Raw genomic sequence first — 23997 nt, 5'->3', positions numbered from 1 at the left:
TGCAAATTCAGTATGAGTCAATGGTATGATATGGAATTCAAGAAAGTGAATGTATCCTTTGACCCTCTTTAAGAAAGTCATAACTTCCAGAACAAGGGAGAAGATTGTCCCACTGTACTGAATCCCAGTTAGATTTCATCTGGAGAATCGTGCTCAGTTCAGGGCATCTTAGTTTAAGAAGCACTTAGATTAGTGAAAGAATGTCCAAAAGAGAGCAACCCAGGTGGTAAATATTCTTGAGTCCATGTCATATGACTATTGGTTGAGGAACTGGGAAGTTTGCCTTGGAGAAGAGAAGACCAGACATAACTTTATTCAAATATTTGAAAAGCTGTCGTGTTCAGGGATTAGACTTGTCCTTCTCGGCTCCAGAGAGAAGAGCAGGGGTTAAAAGTTGCAAAGAAACAAATTTAGCCTTGATGTCAGGAAAGATTTCTTGACATCAAGAACTATCCAAAACTATAATGAGTTTTTCCTCATTTGAGACATGTGAAGGGTGGATGACCACTGGTTAACTGCGTTGTAGAAAGTATTCATTTTGGGTTATGAAATGGACTGAAACACTAAGGTAGTGTAGTAGAGTCTACAACTTAGAATCAGGAAGACCTGAGTTCAAATTCTATCTCAAACACTTATTAGCTGTGTAACTTTGTCATCAAACCTCACTCAGATGCAGGTTCTTCCACTGTAACAGTATCTACTTCATACTGTTCTTGTTAGGATTAAATGAAATAATACGTAAAAATAGAGTCAGAAACCACTCCACTACATTTTAGCCTTGATAATTTAATGAGATGAGAATATGTCTCAAACATTCACTAATAGTCATTTGACTAAGTGTTAAAATACCTTTAAATGGAATGATATTGCCCAAGAATCATATGCATATATTAAGAGAGATGGATGAAAAAGGTTGGATTTTGAGACCTTGGAGGAACTGCTGCTTTATAGCACATCCGTAAGGAAGATCTCTCCAGAGGGGAAGGAAAAGCCTTGGCTTTTGGTCATGTCTCTTTTTCCTCATGTTTCTTATCACCTTACCCCTTGCCCCACCCAACACATACACCTAGCTGGATAAGGTCCTTGTATGCCTTGCGGTTATAGAAGATTTTGAACTTCATATCTTTCCTTTGGTGTTCTAGAGGTTTCCCTGATTCATATGGTGGATATGTCTGCATTAGAAATAAGGACAGATGGGTATAGATTCACCAGACTTAAGGGGAACTTTTCTTTATTTTTGAAAAAAATTATCTAATTTTTAATTTATGAAATAAAACAAAGCATTTCCATAACATAGTATAACAAAAAAAACATGGTGTAATAAAAAGGAAGAACGGAACATGCACATGAAACTGCAAATATATTATGTATAACTTGCTACTTCTTTTATATATATCCAAAATATGTATATATGTATATGTGTATGTCTGTGTATATTAAATAGAAGATGTGGGTATAAGCTGACTTTGATGTAATGATATCTAAAAAAATTAAGAGATGAGAAAGAAAATTGCTGCAAATATATTATGAAATTTATTATGTACAACTTGCTATTCTTTTTATATATGTTCATAATATATGTATATATAATAGAAGGTGTGAGTATAAGTTGACTTTGATGGAATGACATCTAAAAATGATATCTAAAAAAATTAAGGGATGAGAAGGAAGATTGAACTGGAAGAAGAGGGAAGGGAGAGGTAGAATGGGGTAAATTATCTCACAGGAAGAGGTGCAAAAGACTTATTACAGGGGAGGGAAATTTGTGTGAGGGATGGGCATCACTTGAATTTACTCTCATCACAATTGGCTCAAAGAATGAGAAACATACACATTTAGTTTATCTATTATACTGTATAGGGCAGTAGGAAGGGATAAGGAGGCAATAGGGCATAAGAGAATGTGGGGGGACTGGAAGAAGGGAGTATAGATTAGGGTAGGTGGTGGTCAAAAACAAAAGACTGGTGAAGAGGCACAGGGTAAAAGGAGAGAGTAGGGGAGGGAGGGAGGAAGAGAGAAAGGTTAAACAGAGGAAAAATAGGATGGAAATACACAATAATCATAACCGTGAATGTGAATGGGATGAAGTCACCCATAAAATGGAAGTGGATGCATAGTGGTTAGAAACAGAATTCTATAATATGTTGTTTACAAGAAACATATATGAAGCAGAGAGATACACACAGAATAAAGGTAAGGGGCTGGAGCAGAATCTATTATGCTTCAGCTGAAGTAAAAAAAAAAAGCAGAAAGTAGCAATCATGATCTAAGACAAAGCAAAAGCAAAAATAGATTTAATTAAAAGAGATAAAGAAGGAAGTTACATCTTGCTAAAAGGCACCATAGATAAGACAATGAAGTAGTTTCAATACAAACATATATGCATCAAATGGTATGGCAACAGAACTATTTCTTCCTTTGCTTTGAACCCTGAGATTATAATCTAAGGTTTTCTTACATTTCCTGCTATTTAGCTATGGTTTGCCCTTCCAGTTCTTCTATTGTTGATTTTTAGAAACCTAAGTACTGGATTTTATACAGGGTGTCCATAAAGTCTGTGTGTAATTTAAAATAGTTGTAACTTTGTAACTATATGTGATAGAATCTGTAACAAGGATTAGAAAGCTTGATGTAGTCCAATAATTTTTAAATTATTTCTCCTGGATCTATTTTCCTGAAAGCCATGATCAAAAAAAGAGCCTAGATATCATCTTTCAAGAAATAATCAAGGAGAACTGCCCTGATATTCTAGAGCCACAGGGCAAAATAGAAATTGAAAGAATCCATCGATCACCTCCTCAAATAGATCCCAAAAAGAAATCTCCTAGGAATATTGTCGCCAAATTCCAGAGCTCCCAGGTCAAGGAGAAAATACTGCAAGCAGCCAGAAGGAAACAATTTGAGTATTGTGGAAACCCAATCAGAATAACCCAAGATCTGGCAGCTTCTACATTAAGAGATCAAAGGGCTTGGAATACGATATTCCGGAGGTCAATGGAGCTAGGATTAAAACCTAGAATCACCTACCCAGCAAAACTGAGTATCATGCTCCAAGGCAAAATATGGATTTTCAATAAAATAGAGGACTTTCAAGCTTTCTCAGTGAAAAGACCAGAACTGAATAGAAAATTTGACTTTCCAACACAAGATTCAAGAGAAGCATGAAAAGGTAATCAAGAAACAGAAATTGCAAGGGACTTACTAAAGTTGAACTGTTTTGTTTACATTCCTACATGGAAAGATGACATGTATGATTCATGAGACCTCAGTATTAGGGTAGCTGAAGGGAATATGCATATATATATGTGTTTATGTGTGTATATATATATATATATAAGTGAATGTGTATGTATGTATATATCTGTGTGTGTGTATATATATATAAAAAAGAGAGAGAGAGCAGACACAGGGTGAGTTGAAGATGAAGGGAAGATATCTAAAAGAAATAAAATCAAATTAAGGGATGAGAGAGCAACATACTGAGAGAGGGAGATAGGGAGAGATAGAATGGGGTGGATTATCTCACATAAAGGTGGCAAGAGGAAGCAGTTCTGTGGGAGGAGGGGAGAGGGCAGGTGAGGGGGGAATGAGTGAACCTTGCTCTCATCAGATTTGGCCTGAGGAGGGAATACCATACATACTCAATTGGATATCTTACCCCACAGGAAAGAAGAGGGAGGAAGATAAAAAAATAAAAGGGGGGGGGATGACGGAGGGGAGGGCAGATGTGGGTAGAGGTAATCAAAAACAAACACTTTGGAAAGGGGACAGGGTCAAGGGAGAAAATTCAATAAAGGGGGATGGGTTGGGAAGGAGCAAAATATAGTTAGTCTTTCACAACATGAGTATTGTGGAAGGGTTTTACATAATGATACACATGTGGCCTATGTTGAATTGCTTGACTTCTTAGGGAGGGTGGGTGAGAAGGGAAGAGGGGAGAGAATTTGAAACTCAAAGTTTTAAAAACAGATGTTCAAAAACAAAAAAAAAAGTTTTTGCATGCAACTAGAAAATAAGATATGCAGGCAATGGGGCGTAGAAATTTATCTTGCCCTACAAGAAAGGAAGGGAAAAGGGGATGAGGGGGTGATAGAGGGGAGGGCTGACTGGGGAACAGGGCAACCAGAATATATGCCATCTTGGAGTGGGGGGGAGGGTAGAAATGGGGAGAAAATTTGTAATTCAAACTCTTGTGAAAATCAATGCTGAAAACTAAATATGTTAAATAAATTTAAATTTAAACTGGTAAAAAAAAAGATTAAAAAAAACTACTTTTCTTAATAAAAACTTGTGAGATAAGTCAAAAAAAAGAAAGCTTGATGTATCTAGTTTATTTTTGTCTTTAGAAATTTTATGTTTATTTTATTTTTAGAAATTCAAGTTAAAAATTACTTATTTTTCAGGATTAATGTTGGCCTATGGCTTCACTAGAAGAGAAAGAAAACTGTGTTCTTTGGTTGGCTGAACTAAAATCTACCACTGCTGTCCAAAGTCCACCATTTTCTTGGCCTCCACATTTGCCAAATTTGACTCCATTGGATTTCTTTTTATGGGGACATGTGAAAAGTAATGTTTATTCAACCAAGCCTTGATCTAAAGAAGACTTGCAAGCTAGGATGACTGATGTGATTACTGGCACTACTGAAGATCAGCTTGAAAATGTTTTTCTCAAACTACAGAATCATATTACCCTTTGTATTAGTAATGGTGGTGAAATTAACAAGAACAATAAAAAATTAAGTGTTTCTCCTTTATTTTGCTTTTTCTTTTTATCTTTTTTTATCTTTTCTTTTTTATCTTCTTTTATCTTTTTATCACATATAGTTACAAAGTTACAACTATTTTAAATTGCACATGGACTTTATGGACACCCTATGAGTCTAGCATCCCAAGCTCTGGACTAGACCTAATCTTTGGGGCATACTCAAGAAATCACTCTTTGCTTCATGTTAGACCCAATCAAATTTCCCTCTGGGAGATCTAATAATATAACTTGTTCCTAGGTTTCCACAAGTGTGCATAAATGGGCCTTTGGATCTAGTATTAGCACTCAAGTTTACTATTCATGTTGGGTACAAAATAGTCTTCATTTCATGCAACGGAAAATGCAAAAATGCATAAACGGACCCAAAGAGCTCCATATGCAATGGAACTCTCTACCGTGTGATCTTGGGCAAGTCATTTAACTTCTACTTGCCTCAGTTGGTCCAACTATAAAATGGGTATAGTAAGAGCACCTATCTCACATGGTTGTGAGGATCAAATGGGATAATATCTATAAAATGTTTAGCACAGTGCCTGGCACATAGTAGGTACTATATAAATGCATAATCTCCTCAAATCTTGGGTAGAAAAGAAGGGAGTTGCCATGCCCATCTAATAAGGAGGATGAGAGGTAGACATGAGGAGCAGGGCTAATCTCTCTTTTCACCGTTTTTCATTCCTGCTACTTCTCTGGGCAGGAATGCATATGGGTCACATTGGTCATGTAAAGGTAGAGTGTTGTCTTGAAAGTCCAGCAAAGTAGTCATGTTATTGGGTCCAATTCAAAGCGAACAGCAAGCTGAAGATGGAGGGCAGAATGACTACCAGCAACTCCTGGGACATTCTAGAGGTCTTGTCTGGAAAAAGAAAGAATAGAAAATCCAAGTTCATGAAGTCTTCGAGGCAAGAGAGTAGAGTTATCAAGTACAATAATAATGAGGTAATGGAATATCTGGATTTCCTCCCTGAATTTAGCCCCAATGTGTCCAGGACACCTCTCTTAACTTGATGTCTCAAGTTGTGGAACAAGTACCATGAGTTTAGGGCTGGCTTCTTGGAGAGAAGGAGTCAGAGATCGAGTATCCCACCTGTATTCCTCTAGTTCTTTCCCTTCTGTCTCAAGATTCGATAAGGGTATCTTCCAGGATGAAAGGAAAGGAATAGGATCCTAGATTTAGAGCTTGAATGGACCTTAGAGAGAGTAAAATGACTTGCCAGGAGTAACACAGACAGTAAGTAGCAGTGTCTGGATTCAAACTCAGGTCCTTAGACTCCAAATTCAGCATTCTGTCCACTGTATAATACTGACTCTCTGAGATAATGCAAAATCCAGTTGGGCCATTTTCCATGCCAGACCATAGGGGAAAACTTGAGACAAACCTGAAATGATACTGACAGGTCATCTGAACACACCTCTTCATTTCACAGACTAAGGAAAGAGGACTGAGAGAGGCGAAGTGACCTTCACTTCTGCTTCAAGGCTAGTAGATAACCAAACTGAAACTTCACAAGCAGTATGGTAGCCAGATGGTACAGTGGGCAGAATAAGACCTGAGTTCAAATCCTACCTCAGACATCTACTAGAAGTGTGACCCTAGGGTAAGCTAGGTGGCGCAGTGAGTAGAGCACCGGCCCTGGAGTCAGGAGGACCTGAGTTTAAATCCAGCCTCAGATACTTGACACACTAGCTGTGTGACCTTGGGCAAGTCACTGAACCCCAATTGCCCTGCCTTCCCCCCTGTGTGACCCTGGACAAGTCACTATCAGTCTCAGTTTCCTCATATGTAAAGTGGGAAAAGCAATATCATCCCCCTTCCAGGGTGGTTGTAAGGATAAAGTAAGATATTTGTAAAAAGTGCTTTGCAAGCTTTAAAGTGCTATGTAAATGCTAGTTATTATTAATGACTGATATTTTCTGGCTCTCCTTTTGGTAATAATAAGATACATTAGGGTAAAATGAGATAACATTTGTAAAATGCTAATAAATGCTCAAGATTGGGGCTGAGCCTGAGATCAGGAGTATTGAATTTCAGCCAGTTAAGTTTCTCATGTATAAGTGTGTGTGTGTGTGTGTGTGTATATACACACACACACACACACACACACACACACACACACACACATATATATATGTCTTGCTCTCTAAATAAATAACACACTCATTGAGAGTTGATGGATATCAGGGTCAATGTTCAGGAGAGCAAAATAGAAAATAGGAAGGGAAGCATGAGGGGGATTAGTACAAAGGGACATGGTTACCTCTGGTCCTTAAGGGAGAAACTGATCTGTTCCCAAGTTTTATACTGTCAGCTGCGTGTGGATGTTTAAGGAATAGCAACGGTGTATGTTTAAAACCAGGGAGAGGCAGAACGCTATAACAATCACTTTTTCCTGGTTATAAGAAAGGTAGAGTACTAGGTCTTATGGGGAACTCCTACTCTGTTGCTCAGAAATGTGACAGAGCAGTCCAAGGATCTGAACTCAGGGCTTCCTCATTCATTAATTTAATAAACATTAAGTGCCTGTTCTGTGCAAGGCATTGTGGGATATGAAGATGAAAACAACACTGTCCCTGTTTCCAAGATTATAATTGTAAGGGGCCTCTCCTCCTCTCCAAAAGGCTGCCATATTCTCACATTGGTTTGGGACCAGAGAGACGGGGGGAGGGCCCTAAACTGGGAAGGGCACATAGAGTAGGGGATGTCTCTGAGGAAAAAGGTCTCGAAAAGAGCCCTGGGGCGGGGGTGGGGGGCTGAAGTAGAAAGAAAGAGAGAGGGAAAAATAGTTGCGGAGTTAGGGGATTCCCCTCCCCCCCCTTGCTGTGAATGAAGGATTTCATACGGGAAGGAATCATCGCCAGTATGATGTCCCTAGTAGCTAGGGGATCTAAGCTAACCTTTCTAACCTTGAGTCTAAGGTCCTCTTCAAGATAGTGTTGCTGTCTTTAAGTTTCCTACCACAATCCCAATAACTTTTTCTGGAACTGGATCGGCTTCAACATCTTGAATGCTGCATTCAGCTCTATAGTTATTATACTGGGACCAATTAAACTGCTTTAATAGGTTACAGTAGAAAAAGCATTGGTTTGGGAGTTAGAGGACCAGAGTTTGACACTACCTATGTGACCCTATATGAATCACTTAAGTTCCCTGGCCACACCACTTTCCTCATCTGTGAAATGAACGGGTGGGAGTAGATGGCTTGTGAGGTCCTTCCAGCGGTAGAGCTATGATCCCTAGGAATGTATTCTCTAATGACTGCTCCCTGTAGTTCTATACCGCTGGTGATAGTACATATGAGGACATGTTTGATTTTTAAGATTTTTGACAGTCCCAACATAAAGAGAATAACCAGAGTAGTGGGCACCATGGGGTACAGGAAGCATCTGGGGTAGTTTGCGCCATATTCAATGCCTTAAAAGGGAAGATACAAAGTAGCAGGGTCACTAGGAGTAATCTGAACCGTGCACCAAAAAAATTGTCTTGAGCGGTTCAACTAGAGGGAACTGACCACTGAAACAACTACCCTCCTCATGGTCTCAGAGAAGTAGTATCTTCTTTGGCTGAGGTTTGGCCAGTGACAGAGCTAAGGAGCTCTGCTCCTGTAGGTACCAGATTGGTACCAAGGTCAAGAATAACTATAATTCAAAACCCTGCAGAACTCTATGATCTCAGGCTTCTGGGAAAACAGTCAGAAATTTACCTGTACAGAGCTTACTGGCAAGAATGGTATGGGAGCTGTTGCTGACAGGGTTCCTGGCAGTACAGGTGTACAGGTCAGGGTCACCAGGTTTCCAGGTGATGCTGAGGATGGGGCCTCCACTGGATGCATTAGCTCCTTGTCCCACAGGCGTCCAGCTGTAATTTACATTCTCTCTTCCTTGTCCCACAGAACATGTTACATTGACAAGACAGGTACCACTATCATTGATCCTAGGACCCGATGAAATTTTTGGCTCTGTCAATCGCTCTGCATGCAGGAGTAAAACATAATATTCAATGAGATGTTTTGATTTTGTTCCTCCCCCCATAATGATGATAAACGATTTCCTTAGGCATCAGAACTCTGGATTTCAGAGTTCTGCCCTGGAGTACCATGGAGGAGAGGAAATCAGTGATTCTGGACAGTTACCATCCAGTTCCAATTCCTAACATTACCTGAGTTTGAAAAGGGGTAGAGTGTTCAGGTAGAGAATACCTCTTTCTACACAAACAGAAGAGGGTGAGGAATGTAACAGGTACTAGTTTCTCAGATCCCACCTGTGAGAGGCTGGGGACTGCCATTACATTTGTGGGACAGAGACTGATAGACCAAGGGAGTCATATTTTCCTCCAACCATTCTGGAAAACTATTTACCTGTTCTGGGTTGCTGTTGATCAGAAAAGGATGGGAGCAGAACAGTTATTCACAGACAGTGGCACCCTGCTCTAAGAGCAAGGAAAAAGATACTACTTCCTCCTTATTAACTTAAGATGTCCCATCATATAAGAAATCAATTATCCTTAACTATATACACATGGAATTCTAGAATGTTAGAGATGAAAGGAACCTGAAGACTATCTAGTCCAACATCTTATCTAATTCAAAGATTCCCTCTGCAACATTTCTGGCAACTGTTCATGTGGCCTCTATTTGAACACATTAAAACACAGAGAGCCCATGAGCTCAGAGTAGTCCATTCCAATTTAGAACAGCTTTAATAGTTAGAAAGTTCTTCTTTACATTAAATCATTGTAACTTATAGGATCATAGATTTAAGGAAGGAATCTTAGAAGGTAGCTAGAACCTTCCCCTCATTTGACATATAAGAAACTGAGGCCCCAAAAGCTGAAGTGATTTGCCCAAAGCTACATAAATGTTAAGGGGCAGAATCAGGATTTGTAAAAGAGTCAGACTGTTATAAAGTAATCCCCCAAGAGTTCCCTGACTGAATTCCCCTAGGATGTATGGGGTCAGTGCACATTTCTGCTTAAAATGGAACACCCATCGTGGGTGGGCCTGCCTTTGCCTTGATCCATTGGCCTGTACCTTCATCCCTCTTCTTTCCTTGGTCTGATTTTCTAGTTTCTAATGGACCCAGTTTCACCTGGTAATTTTTCTGGCCATTTTGTTTTTCTCTTTTAAAAACATTTTATTAATAATTTAACACTGAACAGCATTGTAACCAACTAAACTTGCTTGACCACTGTTTACATGGAAATTAATTTTAATGGATGATTTATCATAACACTCTCCTGTCAATTCTTCTAAGTCCTCATCAAGATTCTTTATCCATTCATTCTCATTCCCTTTCCCACCAATAGGTGGACATTTCGATTGTTTCCAGGTTTTTGTGATTACATGCAATTCTTCTATGGCAATCTTACCAGAAATGACTCTTTTTAAAAATTATTGTTGTTGCTTTTGATTACACACACACACACACACACACACACACACACACACACACAAGCATTTGTGGTTTATGTCTCTAAAAACAGTGAAATTATTGAGTCAAAAGGTGCAACTCTTCTTGTAATTTTTACAGCGGAATCCTAGATTCCTATCTAAAAAAGTTTGTCATTCCGCCAGTGATGAATGTGATTACCTGTTCTTGCACAACGTCTTTTTTGTCAGTATGATCAGTGAGAGATAGTATAGCAAAGGAGTCTAAATTTGCATCTCTTGAGTTCCATCTCCATATTCTCCCATGATCCCCATTGCCAGATTATCTTGCCCAAAAGTATTCTTGTGTGATTGTGGCCTCAGATCCAACAAAACAGAACTCAATATCTCCCCGCCCCGACCCAGACCCAAACTTCTTTTGAATTTCCTGATTACTTTTGAGGACACCACAATCTTTCCCATCCCTGGAGTCATTACCTTGTTGTCATCTTTGATGCCTCATGGACAAATTTTGTTCTCTCTCTGTAACATTCCATGCGTGCATGTATGTGTGTATGTATTTGTGTATATAAACACACACACATATATACATACACACGTATCCCTTCCTACATACCTTGTTGCCTTGCATATGTTGTCTGCTCAGAACTAATTGGCTTGATCGATGCTTTATCTCTTTACATTAGCTTTCTATCCCTGTACATTCCTCTAGAACTTAAATCCTGTCACTTGAATTATCGGAACTTCTAGTTCTGCCCTGTCTACCCCGATTCACGTCTTAGATTGTGCCCTCCTCTCAGCTTTATCCTATTGTTACTGATGTCCCAGTATGGCGCTAATCTTCTACAAACACATCTTTTGTCATGCCACTTTGGGGCTCAGATATCTATAATAGCTCCATATTGTATCAAGTCTCAAATCCCCTGCTTGTCTTTCAAGGCTCACTCTCCAACCTTCCCACTATTCTCCAAAGCCCATACTCCAGGAAAGCTGACGCTTTCACTGTCTCAAAAATATGCAAAGCATATCTGACCTTGGAGTTTTCTCCATGTTTCGACTTGCATCTTTAATGTCCCTTTTTTGTCCTTTTTACTTGACTAAAATCAACTCACACTTCCTCCTAATCTAGCTGAAGCCTCAATCATCCCTCCTGTTCTTTCCTCATCTCTCCTTAACTTACCATACACATCCAGCCTGATGTGCTCTGAGATTTCCTTTCCTGTACTCTGTAAGGAAGCCTTGAATTTATAGGTGCTACTGTCTTCCTTCTGAAGCTGTTGGATATGTAAAGTGATATTATCATCATCAAGACGGATCCGTGTCTTCAGGCTGGTTTCGAATACTAAAATTTGTCTTCCTTTGAACCACGTCAAGATTTTCTGGGTCTCATTGTAAAACCAAGAGACTTCTGAAAAGGGCCCATGAGATGATTCAGACTTCTCGAGCTTTACAGATTCACCAACAGCACGTATCTTGTTTCCTGCTGAGTACACTGCCAACCAGAGCCAGAGTAAGAACCTTGTTAGTGATAGGACAATAAAAATCATAGCCAAGGGAGTATCTTGGTGGAAGTGTGATTGGAGGGCTCTATCATACTATCAGGCATAATAATAGATGAAATTTGCATAATGCTTTAAGGTTTGCCAAGTGCTACATATTATCTCTTCTAACTTTTTTTTTGGAGGAGGGAAAGCCGGGCAGTTGGGGTTAAATGACTTGCCCAAGGTCATATAGCTAGTATGCCACATGTCTGAGGGCAGATTTGAACTCAGGTCCTTTTGATTCCAGGGCCAGTGCTCTACTCAATGTGCCACTTAGCTGCCCCTACATATTATTTCTTAAGAATCTCAAAACAAATCTGCAAGGTGACAACTACAGGTATTTTTATGCCCATTTTAGAGATAAGGAAACTAAGGCTCAAAGAAATTAGAAGTAACCTGCCCACGGAAACCTGGCTAGTGTCCCAGGTGGTATTCAAAACTGACTGCCAGGATCCTGTGAACTATAATATAGCTAGAGCTGAGAATGGGGAATGGTTCAGATAGTGTTATTTAGAACACAGCTCTGACTGACCTTGTATGAGAGTCATCATCGCCCCATCCCCTTGGTGACATACATAAGATCTCAAAAGGCTTGTAAAACAGCCTACTTTACAAATCTTTTCTTAGAAAGATACATAGTCCAGAAGAACTGAAATACAAACATGCTACTAAAACTACCCAGGTAATAAGACTCCTTAAAGCTGTGCTTGCAGATATCTCACATGTCTCTCATTCTCTTTCTCCTTTCAACACATCATAAGGACCTCTTATAGTCACTGTATAAGGACCAGTTTAGGGATAGAAAGTCAAAGGTGTAGGCTCACCTTGCTTTTACATGATACTTCATAAATGGAAAGAGATTGATGATCTCATTAGGATTACTGGGAGCAACTGATGCCTTCCTGTACCCACAGCCCAGTTGTTTTGCCTCCCTGATTATGGTCATATATATGGATATTGTAGCAACAGTGAACTTTGTCATAAGCTTCAGTTGCCAGGAGATTCAATGTTAAGTGATTAAATGAAATTTAGTGGCAAAGCTTTAAAAAAAATGCAGTTGCACTGTAGGTTAAGAAATACTGATGCCAAGTTCTGGCTTTATCTTGACTCTCAGAATACTTTTATATACTGAAATAAAGGGATAATGAGTCACATTCTGTCTTTGAGCCATACTTTCTTGATCTGTAAAATGGGGATAATGATATGCTCTTCCTATCTAAAGTGACCACTTGCATTTATAGCCAGTGACTCTTGGCTAAAGGGTAAGGAGATGCCTATAGGCTTTACTTAGTCCATCAGGGGATGTGTATTTTCTTCATGCACATACCCACTTATTGTGATATTGCTGATACATATGGGTAAGATTCCATATATCAGTTCTGAAAAAAGTACGGAATTGATCACAAAGTCAGTCTCAAAAATTTCTGTGATGCATAGAAAATATGAGAAGTGCCAGAAAATTGAAGAAAAAAATGAAAGCAAAAACAGAAAAACATGGATTCTAAGACTTAGACTAATAAGCGTGATATTGACATTCAGGAAAATTCCAAGATATATTATCCAAGAAAATGAGATGATTCTTAGAAGTTAGCACAAAGTCACTAAAAAGTTATAACACTTTATAATAATTTAAAATTAACAATAGGATTACCATTCTTACAGATTAGGGAAATATAACTGGATTTCAGCAAGATAGTTAACATTTTTAATGATTGTCTTGGAATAAGTTGAAATGACGTGGACTGGATAATAGTCAAGGTAGGCTGATTTATAACTGACTGAACAGCCATATTCAGAGACTGCTGATTGATGGTTCAATGTGAACCTGAAAGAATCTGTGTTGATGTGCCTTATAGTCCTGTGCATAGCCATCTGTTTCACACTTTCATCAGTAACTTGGATGAAGACATAAAAGGGATATTTGTAAAGATCACAAATGACCCTAAGCTGTGAGGGATAGCAAAGAAGTCTTTGACTAGATGGCCTCTAAGATCCTCTAAGATCATCTTCAAAAAGCTATGATTCTCTGATTGAAAGAATCAGGGATTAAAAACCCAACCCAACTGATTAATACAATGATCCAAGATAATTCCAAAGGACTCAGAATGAAAAAAAAATGCTACCTCAGAGAGAGAAGTGAGGAACTCTGTGTGCAAATTGTAGTACAATGTTCTTACTTTATTTTTCTTGTTTTTTTGCAACATGGCTAATATGGAATTATATTTTCCATGATTTGACATGGATAACTGATGTAATATTTCTTAGGGAAATGGGGGTGGGGTAGAAGGGTGGGAGGGAGGTGGAGAATTTACAACTCAAAATTTAAAAAAAAATGTTTAAAATAAATTATATATACATGTTTGTACTAAAAACAAAAGCTCAAACCAGTAATCCAAAAAGCATTTATGAAATGCCTATCATACACAGAACATTCTGCTAGGCACTGAGCAAAGCCAAAAATCAAAACCAATTCCTGCCTTCAAGGTACTTATTTTTTGCTCTGATCTTACTAAATACGAATAGGTAAGTATATACAATATAATTTGAGGTGGGAGAGAGTGCTACCAACTAGGGAAAATCAGAAAAGCTTACTATAGAACATGGCACTTGAAGGAGGCTAGAGATTCTAAGAGGTAGAGGTGCAGAAGGAATGCCATCCTTTTTTTGTCTATAAAAGAGAGTGAGTACAAAACCACAGAAGCAGGAAAGTACTGAGGTCAGTGAACATAAAATCCATCATTTGACTAAACATAGAATTCATAAAAGGGAATATTGTAAAATAAACCTGGAAAGGTAGCCTAAAGCCAGATTGTGAAGGTCTTTAAATCATTAATAATTTGAGAAAGGCAAATTAAAATAATTCTGAGGCACTACCTCACACCCATCAGATTGCCTAACATGACAGAAAAGGAAAATAACAATTGCTGGAGAGGATGTGGAAAAATAGATACACAAATGCACTGGTGGAATTCTGAACTGGTCTAACTATTCTGGAGTATAATTTGGAACTACACCCAAAGAGCTACAAAACTGTGTGTATACTTTCACTCAACAATACCACTATTAGTTCTATATCTCGAAGAGATCAAAACAAAAGGGAAATGATCTAGATGTACTAACACATTCATAGCTGCTCTTTGGAAATTGAGGAGATGCCCATCAACTGAGGAATAGCTGAACAAGTTGTGGTACATGGTAGTGATTGAATACTATTGTGCTATAGGAAATGATGAAGAGATTGGTTTCAGAAAAACCTGGAAAGACTTACATGAACTAAAGCAAAGTGAAGTGAGCAGAACCAGAAGAGCATTTGTACACAGTAACAGCAATATTGTAACAATAATCAGCTGTAAAAGACTTGGCTACTCTGATCAATATAATGACCCATGACAATTAATTAAAAATAAAAGATTATGAAAACAAAAAGATGTTTTGCCCCTGACTAATGGTCAAGGTCAGAAGAGAACTGTCTGATGGGGAAGGAAGCCTACTCCCAATTCTCAATTTGGTACTTAAAGTCAACCTGGTCCCACCTTACCCTTCCACCCTGATTATCTGTTACTCTCCTACACACACTCTGCATTTCAATCAAATTAGCTTTTTCATTACACATAATATTCCATCTCTTCTTCCTATGCCTTCGTCTAGGCTGTACTACATTTGGAACAAATTCTCTTCTCACCTTATCTTCTTCAAATCCCTTTTTTCCTTAAAAGCTTAGTGAAAATGCTTCTTCCTACAGGAGACCTTTCTGAACCACCATCTCCCCCCTTCTCAGCTACTAGTGCTGCCCCTCCCCAAAATTATCCTATATTTACTTTGTGTATATTTTAATATACTTATATATGACTGTATTGTTTAACTAAATTTATTGCATACTCCTTGAGGTCAGGGACTATATCATTTTTGTCTTTGTATTCCCAACATCTAACATGGTTCTTGGTACATATCAGTCACTTTTAATAAATTTGTGTTGATTCATTAAAGTTGAATCCTTCCCATGAGGTAGTCTAAACAGGTTTAGTTACTCCCAATGTTACTGAAGAGGAAATTGATAGTAACAGAGAGACTAAATGATTGGTTCAGAGCCAAGACTCCTAGAATCACAGACTGCTATAACTGAAAGTCATTTAGAAGTTATGTAGTCCAACACTTACTTTATAGATAAGGAAACAGAAGCCTGGAGAAATTACTTTCCCAAGAATCTATATCTCCTTGTTTGCATGTCCATTGCTCAAGAAAATGATTTGTACCCATACAAAACTGCTGATGAAAGACAGAGGATGCTGGAATAAATAGAGTGAATGAATCTAGATGCAGTTGAATGGTGAATAATTCCTAAAAGGCTGTGAGAGTAGCAAGTATAACAGACCTTTGGCTTTGATTGGGGACCTAAGTTAACACCTCTCATGATCTTTAGCATTTTATACTTCCAGGTAGTCAGTTTAAGCCTAGCCCAAAGGACTATTACAGAAGGAAAGAATGGAAAATCTGACATTCTCTACGGGAAGAATCAGCAGAACTAGATGACAGATTGTGGTGTGATTGAAAGGCAGTTGGGAAGGGAAAGTAAAGTTGAAAAATTAGAGTCCTAAGACTAGATTTATAAATTCAGAGCAACCAGCCAGTCAATTTTCCTGACTTGGACCTTACAGAATACATCCAAAGGAGTTGGCCTGAGAAAGGGAAGACATGAGAAACTTAAGCATATAAAGAGCAAAAATCTTCATGGCCAACTTCCTCTTCTTTCACTGGCTTTGTCAACATCCTTCCGTGACCTAACCAACACCCATCTTGACTCCCTTCATTTGCCCATATCTCTCTTTTGGCTGCCCATTGTTGGAAAGGAGAGTTAGATTCATATGAAGTAAGCATGTGTCTTCCAACTCAACTCAGCTAAGGCTGACACAATGCTATGAAGGGACCAGACATTACACTCACTGATGAGTTCTCACCCCATCTTCCCTCTACCTCTAATCCCGGAACCTCCCAGCAAAGAGATAGATGAGAACAATATAAAGTACCTTGAGAAGAGATTATGAGCATTAGCAGACACAGTCTCCACCTGAGAAAGGACATGCCGTTTCCTTAGGATCCACAGCCAAGGATTAGGTCGAGACCTGAGGACTTCCGTACTCTAGTGCTTATTCAATTCAGTAGAAGTTAGAGGTTTAGCCTCTCTCACCTCTTCCTCTTCTGTGAGATCACATCCGTTCTGTAATGCAAAATCAAAGGGTACAGATGGGGAACTTGTGATATCTGTAGAACATTCATATTTAAATTCATTTTTTACAACTTTCTGACTCTCTTTGGGCAAATGAGTTAGCAAAAATGACTAGGCATGTGACTGTTTGGTCTGGTATTGAGACAGACATCCCTGATTATTGTACCCTGACTTGAAAGGGTACCACTCCTCCTGAGAAGAGGGATTGAGAGAGGAGCTAGAAAGTTATACCCTAAAGAAAGGGGCAATTCAGCAAGTGGAAAGTCTATTCTGTATATACTCCTCACTAGGAGAGACAAACTATTTATTGGGATTGAAATTCTGGTAACCTGGGAGAGATACAATCATTATCTCTAAGAGGTTGTGACAGAGAAGGAAAGGAAAACTGAGAATAGATTGAAATGCACAGCAGATTTTGGAAAAGTAGATTTCAAAGGGTTCAAAGAAAGGATATTTGGGAGTGTGCAGGAAAAATTTCTACAGGGAAGTCAGCCTAGGTGAGGTTGAAAACTCTTAAGAATGAAATTGAGAAAGCACAATTTGAAACAACTCCAATGAGGAAGAAAAATGGGAATTTTTTTTTAAAAAGCACGAGCAGCTTTTATTCCCCCCTGGGGGGGGGGCAGGCCTGAGGACCTACTGTGTCCAGCCTGGGCCTCACTCCTTGAGGGAGAAGTGTATCTTGTCATTGATCATCTTGCGTTCAGGGTTGAGGCTCTTCAAGATCTGGGCCAGCACACTGACTGTCTGGTCGCTGCTCAGCCCTGTCTTCCCTGTCTGGAACTTCTTCAGGAGATCTTTGGTGGTCATGGGCTTTTGGGTCAGGTAGTATCTCACTGCATCCTCTGTCACCTGCATGTCACTCAGGCGCTTGACGGCAGGCGTATCACTGGGCCCCATCTGGTGCTTCCCTTGCTCCAGCTTGCTAGCAGCTGCCCGAAAGGTGGAGGAGGTGCTGCCACTGTCCGCGCTGGGTGTGCTTGGTCGTCTGGCCTTGCGTTCCCTCTTGGGGGGGGGGGAGTCTTCTTCCTTGTCATGAAGAGGGCCGAGGATGCCTCGTTGTCAATGTCACTCTACTCAGAGGTGTCTGACTCCTCACTGCTGTCTCCTTTCCTCCTCTTCTCCTGTGGGGTAGGTGCCTTCTTATCTTCCTCCTCCTTCTCCTCTTCCTCTGGTGGTTTTTCCTCCTCACTCTATTCATTGCTTTCACTCTGTTCATTGATGCCTTTAGGGCCATCCTCCTCCAGCTTGACCACCTTGAGTTTCCCTACTGCCTCCTCCTCAGAGCTACTGGAGCCATCTGACATGTAGTCCACCTCCTGGCCCTCAAAGTCCCTATCATCACTGTCCTCAAAGGCCTCATCGTCAGAGCCCTTCTTCTTCTTCTTGCCCCCCTTGGAAGGAGCTGCCTTCTTCTTGGTGTTGGGAACCTTCTCCCCCTCCTCCCCACTGCCAGCGCTGTCATCAGAGCTCATCTCCAGGTTATCCTCCAGGTCATGGATCCGGAGTTCACTGGGCTTTTTCCGGTTCTTCTTCTCTTTATGCTCGTCCTCCTCCTCATCGTAGTCCTGGTCCTTCAGTCAACAAGGCTGCATGATGCTGAAGTGGTTCAAGACTTTGTTCCTCCTTTCCCATTCTTCCTCAGCCTCCTCTGCAGTGAGTGTGTGGTGCTGGGTCAGAGGAGTGAAGTTGTACCAGTTGTGCACAGGGAAGGCTTTGAAGGCCCCATCAGGGCATTGGGTAAAGATGTAGTAGGAGATGTTTTCTGTTACACCACCCTTGTTTACTCCCTTGAACCTCCTGCCTGTTTTGCCATTGACTTTGAGTAGCCAGGGCTGGTCCTCAGCCTTGAAGGCCTTGAGAATGATGCCATACTTCTTCCTCCTGGCCTCATCCCGGAGCTTCCGATTAAACTAGCTGCCCGCCCCAGATTCTGGCATCTCTTCTTCCTGATAGATCTTGTTGCTCAGATCCCGTTCTATCTTGGCCTGGTGCCAGGTGGCGAAGTTGACTTTGTCAGCTGCGTTGAAAGCCACGATATTGTACTTCTTGGGGTTGTTCTTGGTGACTCGAACAACATATTCAGTCACCGTCTGACTGCTGGTCCCCAGGGTCATCATGTTGTCCAAAGCTGTGCACGCTGCGTGGTCGTGTGGAGGGTCGAGAGTCATTGCAAGCCCAGCCCCCGATCTGCCCACCGAACCCCAAAACAATTACAAGGCTGGCCTGGTTGCTACCTCCAGGTGCTTCCTGTGTCATCATCGTGTAGCCAGAATTTTTCTAAAGAGACTGATGTGGATATATCAGAAACTCACGAAGCAAATTAGATTTTTTTTAAAGAATGTTTTATTTTCCCCAATTGCATGTAAAAATAACTTTAAACATTTGTTGTTTTTGAGTTTTGAATTCAAAATTGTATCCCTCCCTCTTTACCTGAGCCCCTCTCTGAGATGATAATCAATCTGATATAGGTTATACATGTGCAGTCATATAAAACATTTCCACATTAGTCATTTTGTGGAAAAAAAAAACTTTAAAAAGAAAGAATGAATAAAAGAAAGAAAGAGAAAGAAAGAAAGATAAGGAAAGAAAGGAAGGAAGGAAGAGAGAAAGAGAGAAAGAAAGAAAGAAAGAAAGAAAGAAAGAAAGAAAGAAAGAAAGAAAGAAAGAAAGAAAGAAGAAAGAAGGAAGGAAGGAAAGAAGAAAGAAGGAAGGAAGGAAAGAAGAGAGAAGGAAGGAAGGAAAAAAGAATAGCATATTATAGTCTGTATTCAGACAATATCAGTTCTCAGGAGGTGGATAGCATTTTTCATCATGAATCCTTTGAGATTGTCTTGGATCATTGTATTGCTAAGAAAAGCTAAGTCATTCACAATTGTTCATCCTCATAATATTGCTGTTACTGTGTACAAAGTTCCTCTGGTTCTGCTCACTTCACTCAGTATCACATCATATAAGTCTTTCTAGGTTTTTCTGAAATCATCTTGCTCATCGTTTCTTATAGCATAATAATATTGTATTATAAGCATATACCACAACTTGTTCAGCCATTCCCCAATTGATGGGCAGCCCCTTGATTTCCAGTTCTTAGCCACGACAAAAAAGAGCTGCTATAAATATTTTTGGACAAATATTTTCCATTTTAAAAAATCTCTTTGGGATATGATTTAGTAGTGGTATTGCTGGGTCAAAGAGTATGCATAGTTTTATAGCCCTTTGGGCATACTTCTAAATCATTCTGCAGAATAGTCAGATTAGTTCACAACTCCATCAACAATGCATTGGTGTCCGAGTTCTCCCACATCCCCTCCAACTTTTATCATTTTCCTTTTCTGTCATATTAGCCAACCTGATAGGTGTGAGGTGGCAAGTCAGAGTTGTTTTAATTTGCATTCCTCTAATCAATACTGATTTAGAGCATTTTGTCATATGACTATAGATAGCTTTGATTTCTTTGTCTGAAAACTTCCTGTTCATATCCTTTGACCATTTATCAACTGGGGAATGACTTGTATTCTTATAAATTTGACTCAGTTCTCTATATATTTGAGAAATGAGGCCTTTTTCTGAGATACTTGCTGAAAAATTTTCCCCAGTTTTCTGCTTTCCTTCTAATTTTGGTTGCATTGGTTTTGTTTCTCTGAAAACTTTTAAGTTTTATATAATTAAAATTTCCACTTTACATTTTGTGGTGCTCTCTATATCTTGTTTGGTCCTAAATTCTTCCCTTGTCCATAGATCTGAGAAGTAAACTATTCCATGCTCTCCTAATTTGCTTATGGTATCACCTTTTGTGTTTGAATCATGTAACCATTTTTACCTTATCTTGGTATATAATGTGAAATGTTGATCTATACCTAGTTTCTGACATAGTTTTCCAGTTTTACCAGCAGTTTTTGTTAAATAACTCATTTTTGTCCCCAAAGCTTGAATCTTTGGGTTGATTCAACACTAAACTACCATGATCATTTAGTACAATGTATTCTGTACCTAATCTATTCTACTGATCCACCACTCTATTTCTTAGGCACTATTATATTAGTAGTACCTAATGATGATTACCACTTTATAATACAGGTTAAGATCTGATATGGCTAGGCTACCTTCCTTCTCATTTTTTTTCCATTTATTTTCTTGGAATTCTCAACCTTTTCTTCTTCTGGAAGAATTTTGTTATTCTTTTTTTTCTAGCTCTATAAAATAATTTTTCATAGTTTGATTGGTATGGTCCTGAGTAAGTATATTAATTCAGGCAGAATTTCATTTTTATTATACTGACTTGACCTATTCGTGAGCAATTGATATTTTTCCAATTGTTTAGATCTAACTTAATTTGTACGAAAAGTGTTTTGTAATTGTGTTCATATACTTCCTGGGTTTGTCTTGACAAGTTGACTCCCAAGCATTTTATGTTGTCTACAGTTATTTTAAATGGAATTTCTCTATCTCTTGCTGCTGGACTTTTTTGGTAATATATAGAGATGCTGATGATTTTGTGGGTGTATTTTGTATCTTGCAACTTCACTAAAATTGTTAATTATTTCAACTAGGTTTTTTTTGGTACATTCTCTAGGATTCTCAAAATATGCCACCATATTGTCTGCAAAGAGTGATAGTTTTCTTTCTTCATTGCCTGTTCTAATTCTTTCCATTTCTTTTTCTTCCCTTATTGCTATAGTACAATATTGAATAATAGTGGTGATAATGAACATCCTTGCTTCATCTCTAACCTTGTTTACAAGGCTTCTGGCTTATCTCTATTACAGATATTGTTTCCTGATGGTTTTAAATAGATATTACTTAACATTTCAAGGTAAGCTCCATTTATTCCTATGCTCTCTAGTGTTTTCAATAGGAATGGGTGTTGCATTTTGCTGGCTTTTTCTGCATCTATTGAGATAATCATATGATTTCTGTTGTTATTATTCTGTTGTCCTGTTCTGTTGATTTTGTTATTGGTATGGTCAATTGTGCTGATAGTTTTCCTGATATTGAAGCAACAATGCATTCCTGGCATAATTCCCACCTAGCCATAGAGTATGATTCTTTTAATATATTGCTATAATCTCCTTACTAGTGTTTTATTTAAAATTTTTGCATTAATATTGAGTAGAGAAATTGGTCTATAGTTTTGCTTCTCTGTTTTGGCTCCCCTGGTTTAGGCATCAAAAACGTTTTCGTATCATAAGAGGAATTTGGTAGGATTCTTTATTTGCCTTTTTTCCCAAATAGATTATATAGCATTGGCATTAATCATTCTTCCAATGTTTGGTAGAAGCTGCTTGTGAACTCATCTGGACCTGGTGATTATTTCTTAGGGAATGTATTGGTGGCTTATTCAATTTCTCTGTGTAAAGGGGGTATTTAAATATTCCATTTCCTCTTCTGTTAACCTGGGCAATTTATATTTTTGTAAATATTTGTCCATTTTACATATTGTGTGCCAATAAATATGGCAATGTAAGTAATTTCCTCAGCAGTACATGGTGCCTACCCAAAACTTAACCATATATTAGGGCATAAAAACCTCACAACCAAATACAGAAAAGCAAAAATATTAAATAAAACTTTTTCAAATCATAATTCAATTAAGGGCAATGGAAAATAGGTTAAAAATTAATTGGAAAGATGGCAGAGAGAAGCCAGGAAGTTGTCTGAGCTCTCCCCAGTTTCCCTCAGAAACAACATTAAATCAAGGCTCTTAAAAATTCTGGAGTGACAAAATCCACAAAAAGGTGGAGTGAAATAATTTTCCAACCCCACATAACTTAGAAGGACTTCAGGAAAGGTCTGTGTCACTTGAACAAAAGGGGAGTGCAGCCTAGTACAAGTGGTGTCCAGGCCAGCCTGTGGGAGGCTCTGAGTCAGAGCACAAATCAGCAACCAAGGCCCTGCAGTCCTAGCTCAGAAGACCAGTGGCACAGAAGCCCAGTTGTGAGGGCTCCAAACCCATCACAGCTGACAAACTACCAGGCCCAAGGCACAATAGGTGCAATTAGTCAGGCCTCCCTAGTGCAGTTGGCAAGCTGGCAGCCACAGAGGTCCTGGCACAGAAAGCCAGTGACCCCTGACCCCCAGTACAAAAACTTTGGGACCATGCCCCCTGTATTCCAGGAGGAGAGCTCAACTTTTTAAAATGAGCAAAAAATAAACAAAAAGAAGCCCTGACCATAGAAAGCTACTATGGTGACAAGGCAGATCAAAACTCAAACTCAGAAGAGAACAACACTGTCAAAATGCCTACACGTTAAGCCTCAAAGGTAAATATGAATTGGTTTCAAGCCCAAAAAGTCCTCTTGGAAGAGTTCAAAATGGATTTTTAAAAATGAAGTAAAGAGACAAGGAAGGAAGGAAACTACATCTTGCTAAAAAGTGCCATAGACAATGAAGTAATATCAATACTAAACATAAATGGACCAAATCACGTAACAACCAAATTCTCAAAGGAGAAGTTAAGTGAGTTACAAGAAGAAATATCAAAGCTGTACTAGTGGGGTAACTCAACTTCCCCCTCTCAGAACTAGATAAATCTAACCACAAAATAAATAAGAAAGGAGTTAAGGAAGTGAATAGAATTTTAGAAAAGTTAGATAAGATCGAGCTCTGGAGAAACCTGAATGGGGATAGAAAGGAATATACCTTTTTCTCAGTGGTATAAGGCACCTACAAAAAAAAATGACCATGTACTAGGGCATAAAAACCTCACATTCAAATGCAGAAAGGTAGAAATATCAGATGCATTCTTTTCAGACATGATGCAATAAAAATTGCGTATAATAAAGGGCCATGGAAAGATATGTGAAAAATTAATAAGAAACTAAATTATCTAATCCTAAAGAACAAGTGGGTCAAACAAGAAATCATAGAAACAATGATTTCATTCAAGAGAATGACAATAATGAGACAACATACCAAAATATAAGGGATGCAACCAAAGCAGTACCTAGTAGAAATTTTATATCTCTAAATGCTTACATGAATAAAATAGAGAAAGAGCAGATCAATGAATTGGCTACGCAAGAAAACAAACAAATTAACACCTCCCATTTAACCACCAAATAAGAAATTATGAAAAATCAAAGG

At 38.9% G+C, this 23997-nt stretch overlaps 1 protein-coding gene and 1 pseudogene across 1 annotated transcript in view; both read right to left on the bottom strand.

The window, feature by feature from the left end:
- Window positions 1–5272: 5272 nt before the first annotated feature.
- LOC118846863 overlaps window positions 5273–23997 on the bottom strand; it is a 102129-nt gene continuing 83404 nt past the window's right edge. Inside the window, 7 exon segments of the mRNA XM_036755557.1 lie at window positions 5273–5621; window positions 8467–8733; window positions 11330–11641; window positions 16715–16839; window positions 17576–17919; window positions 18186–18488; window positions 18840–19054. Coding sequence (XP_036611452.1) covers window positions 5533–5621; window positions 8467–8733; window positions 11330–11641; window positions 16715–16839; window positions 17576–17919; window positions 18186–18488; window positions 18840–19054 — 1655 coding nt within the window. The 3' untranslated portion in view covers window positions 5273–5532.
- Window positions 17572–19034, bottom strand: LOC118848575 (annotated as a pseudogene).

Source organism: Trichosurus vulpecula, chromosome 4 (genome assembly GCF_011100635.1).
Source record: "Trichosurus vulpecula isolate mTriVul1 chromosome 4, mTriVul1.pri, whole genome shotgun sequence".
NCBI lineage: Eukaryota > Metazoa > Chordata > Mammalia > Diprotodontia > Phalangeridae > Trichosurus > Trichosurus vulpecula.
The sequence above is the reverse complement of the archived record's forward strand: the minus strand, read 5'-3'. Positions and strand labels throughout refer to the sequence as shown.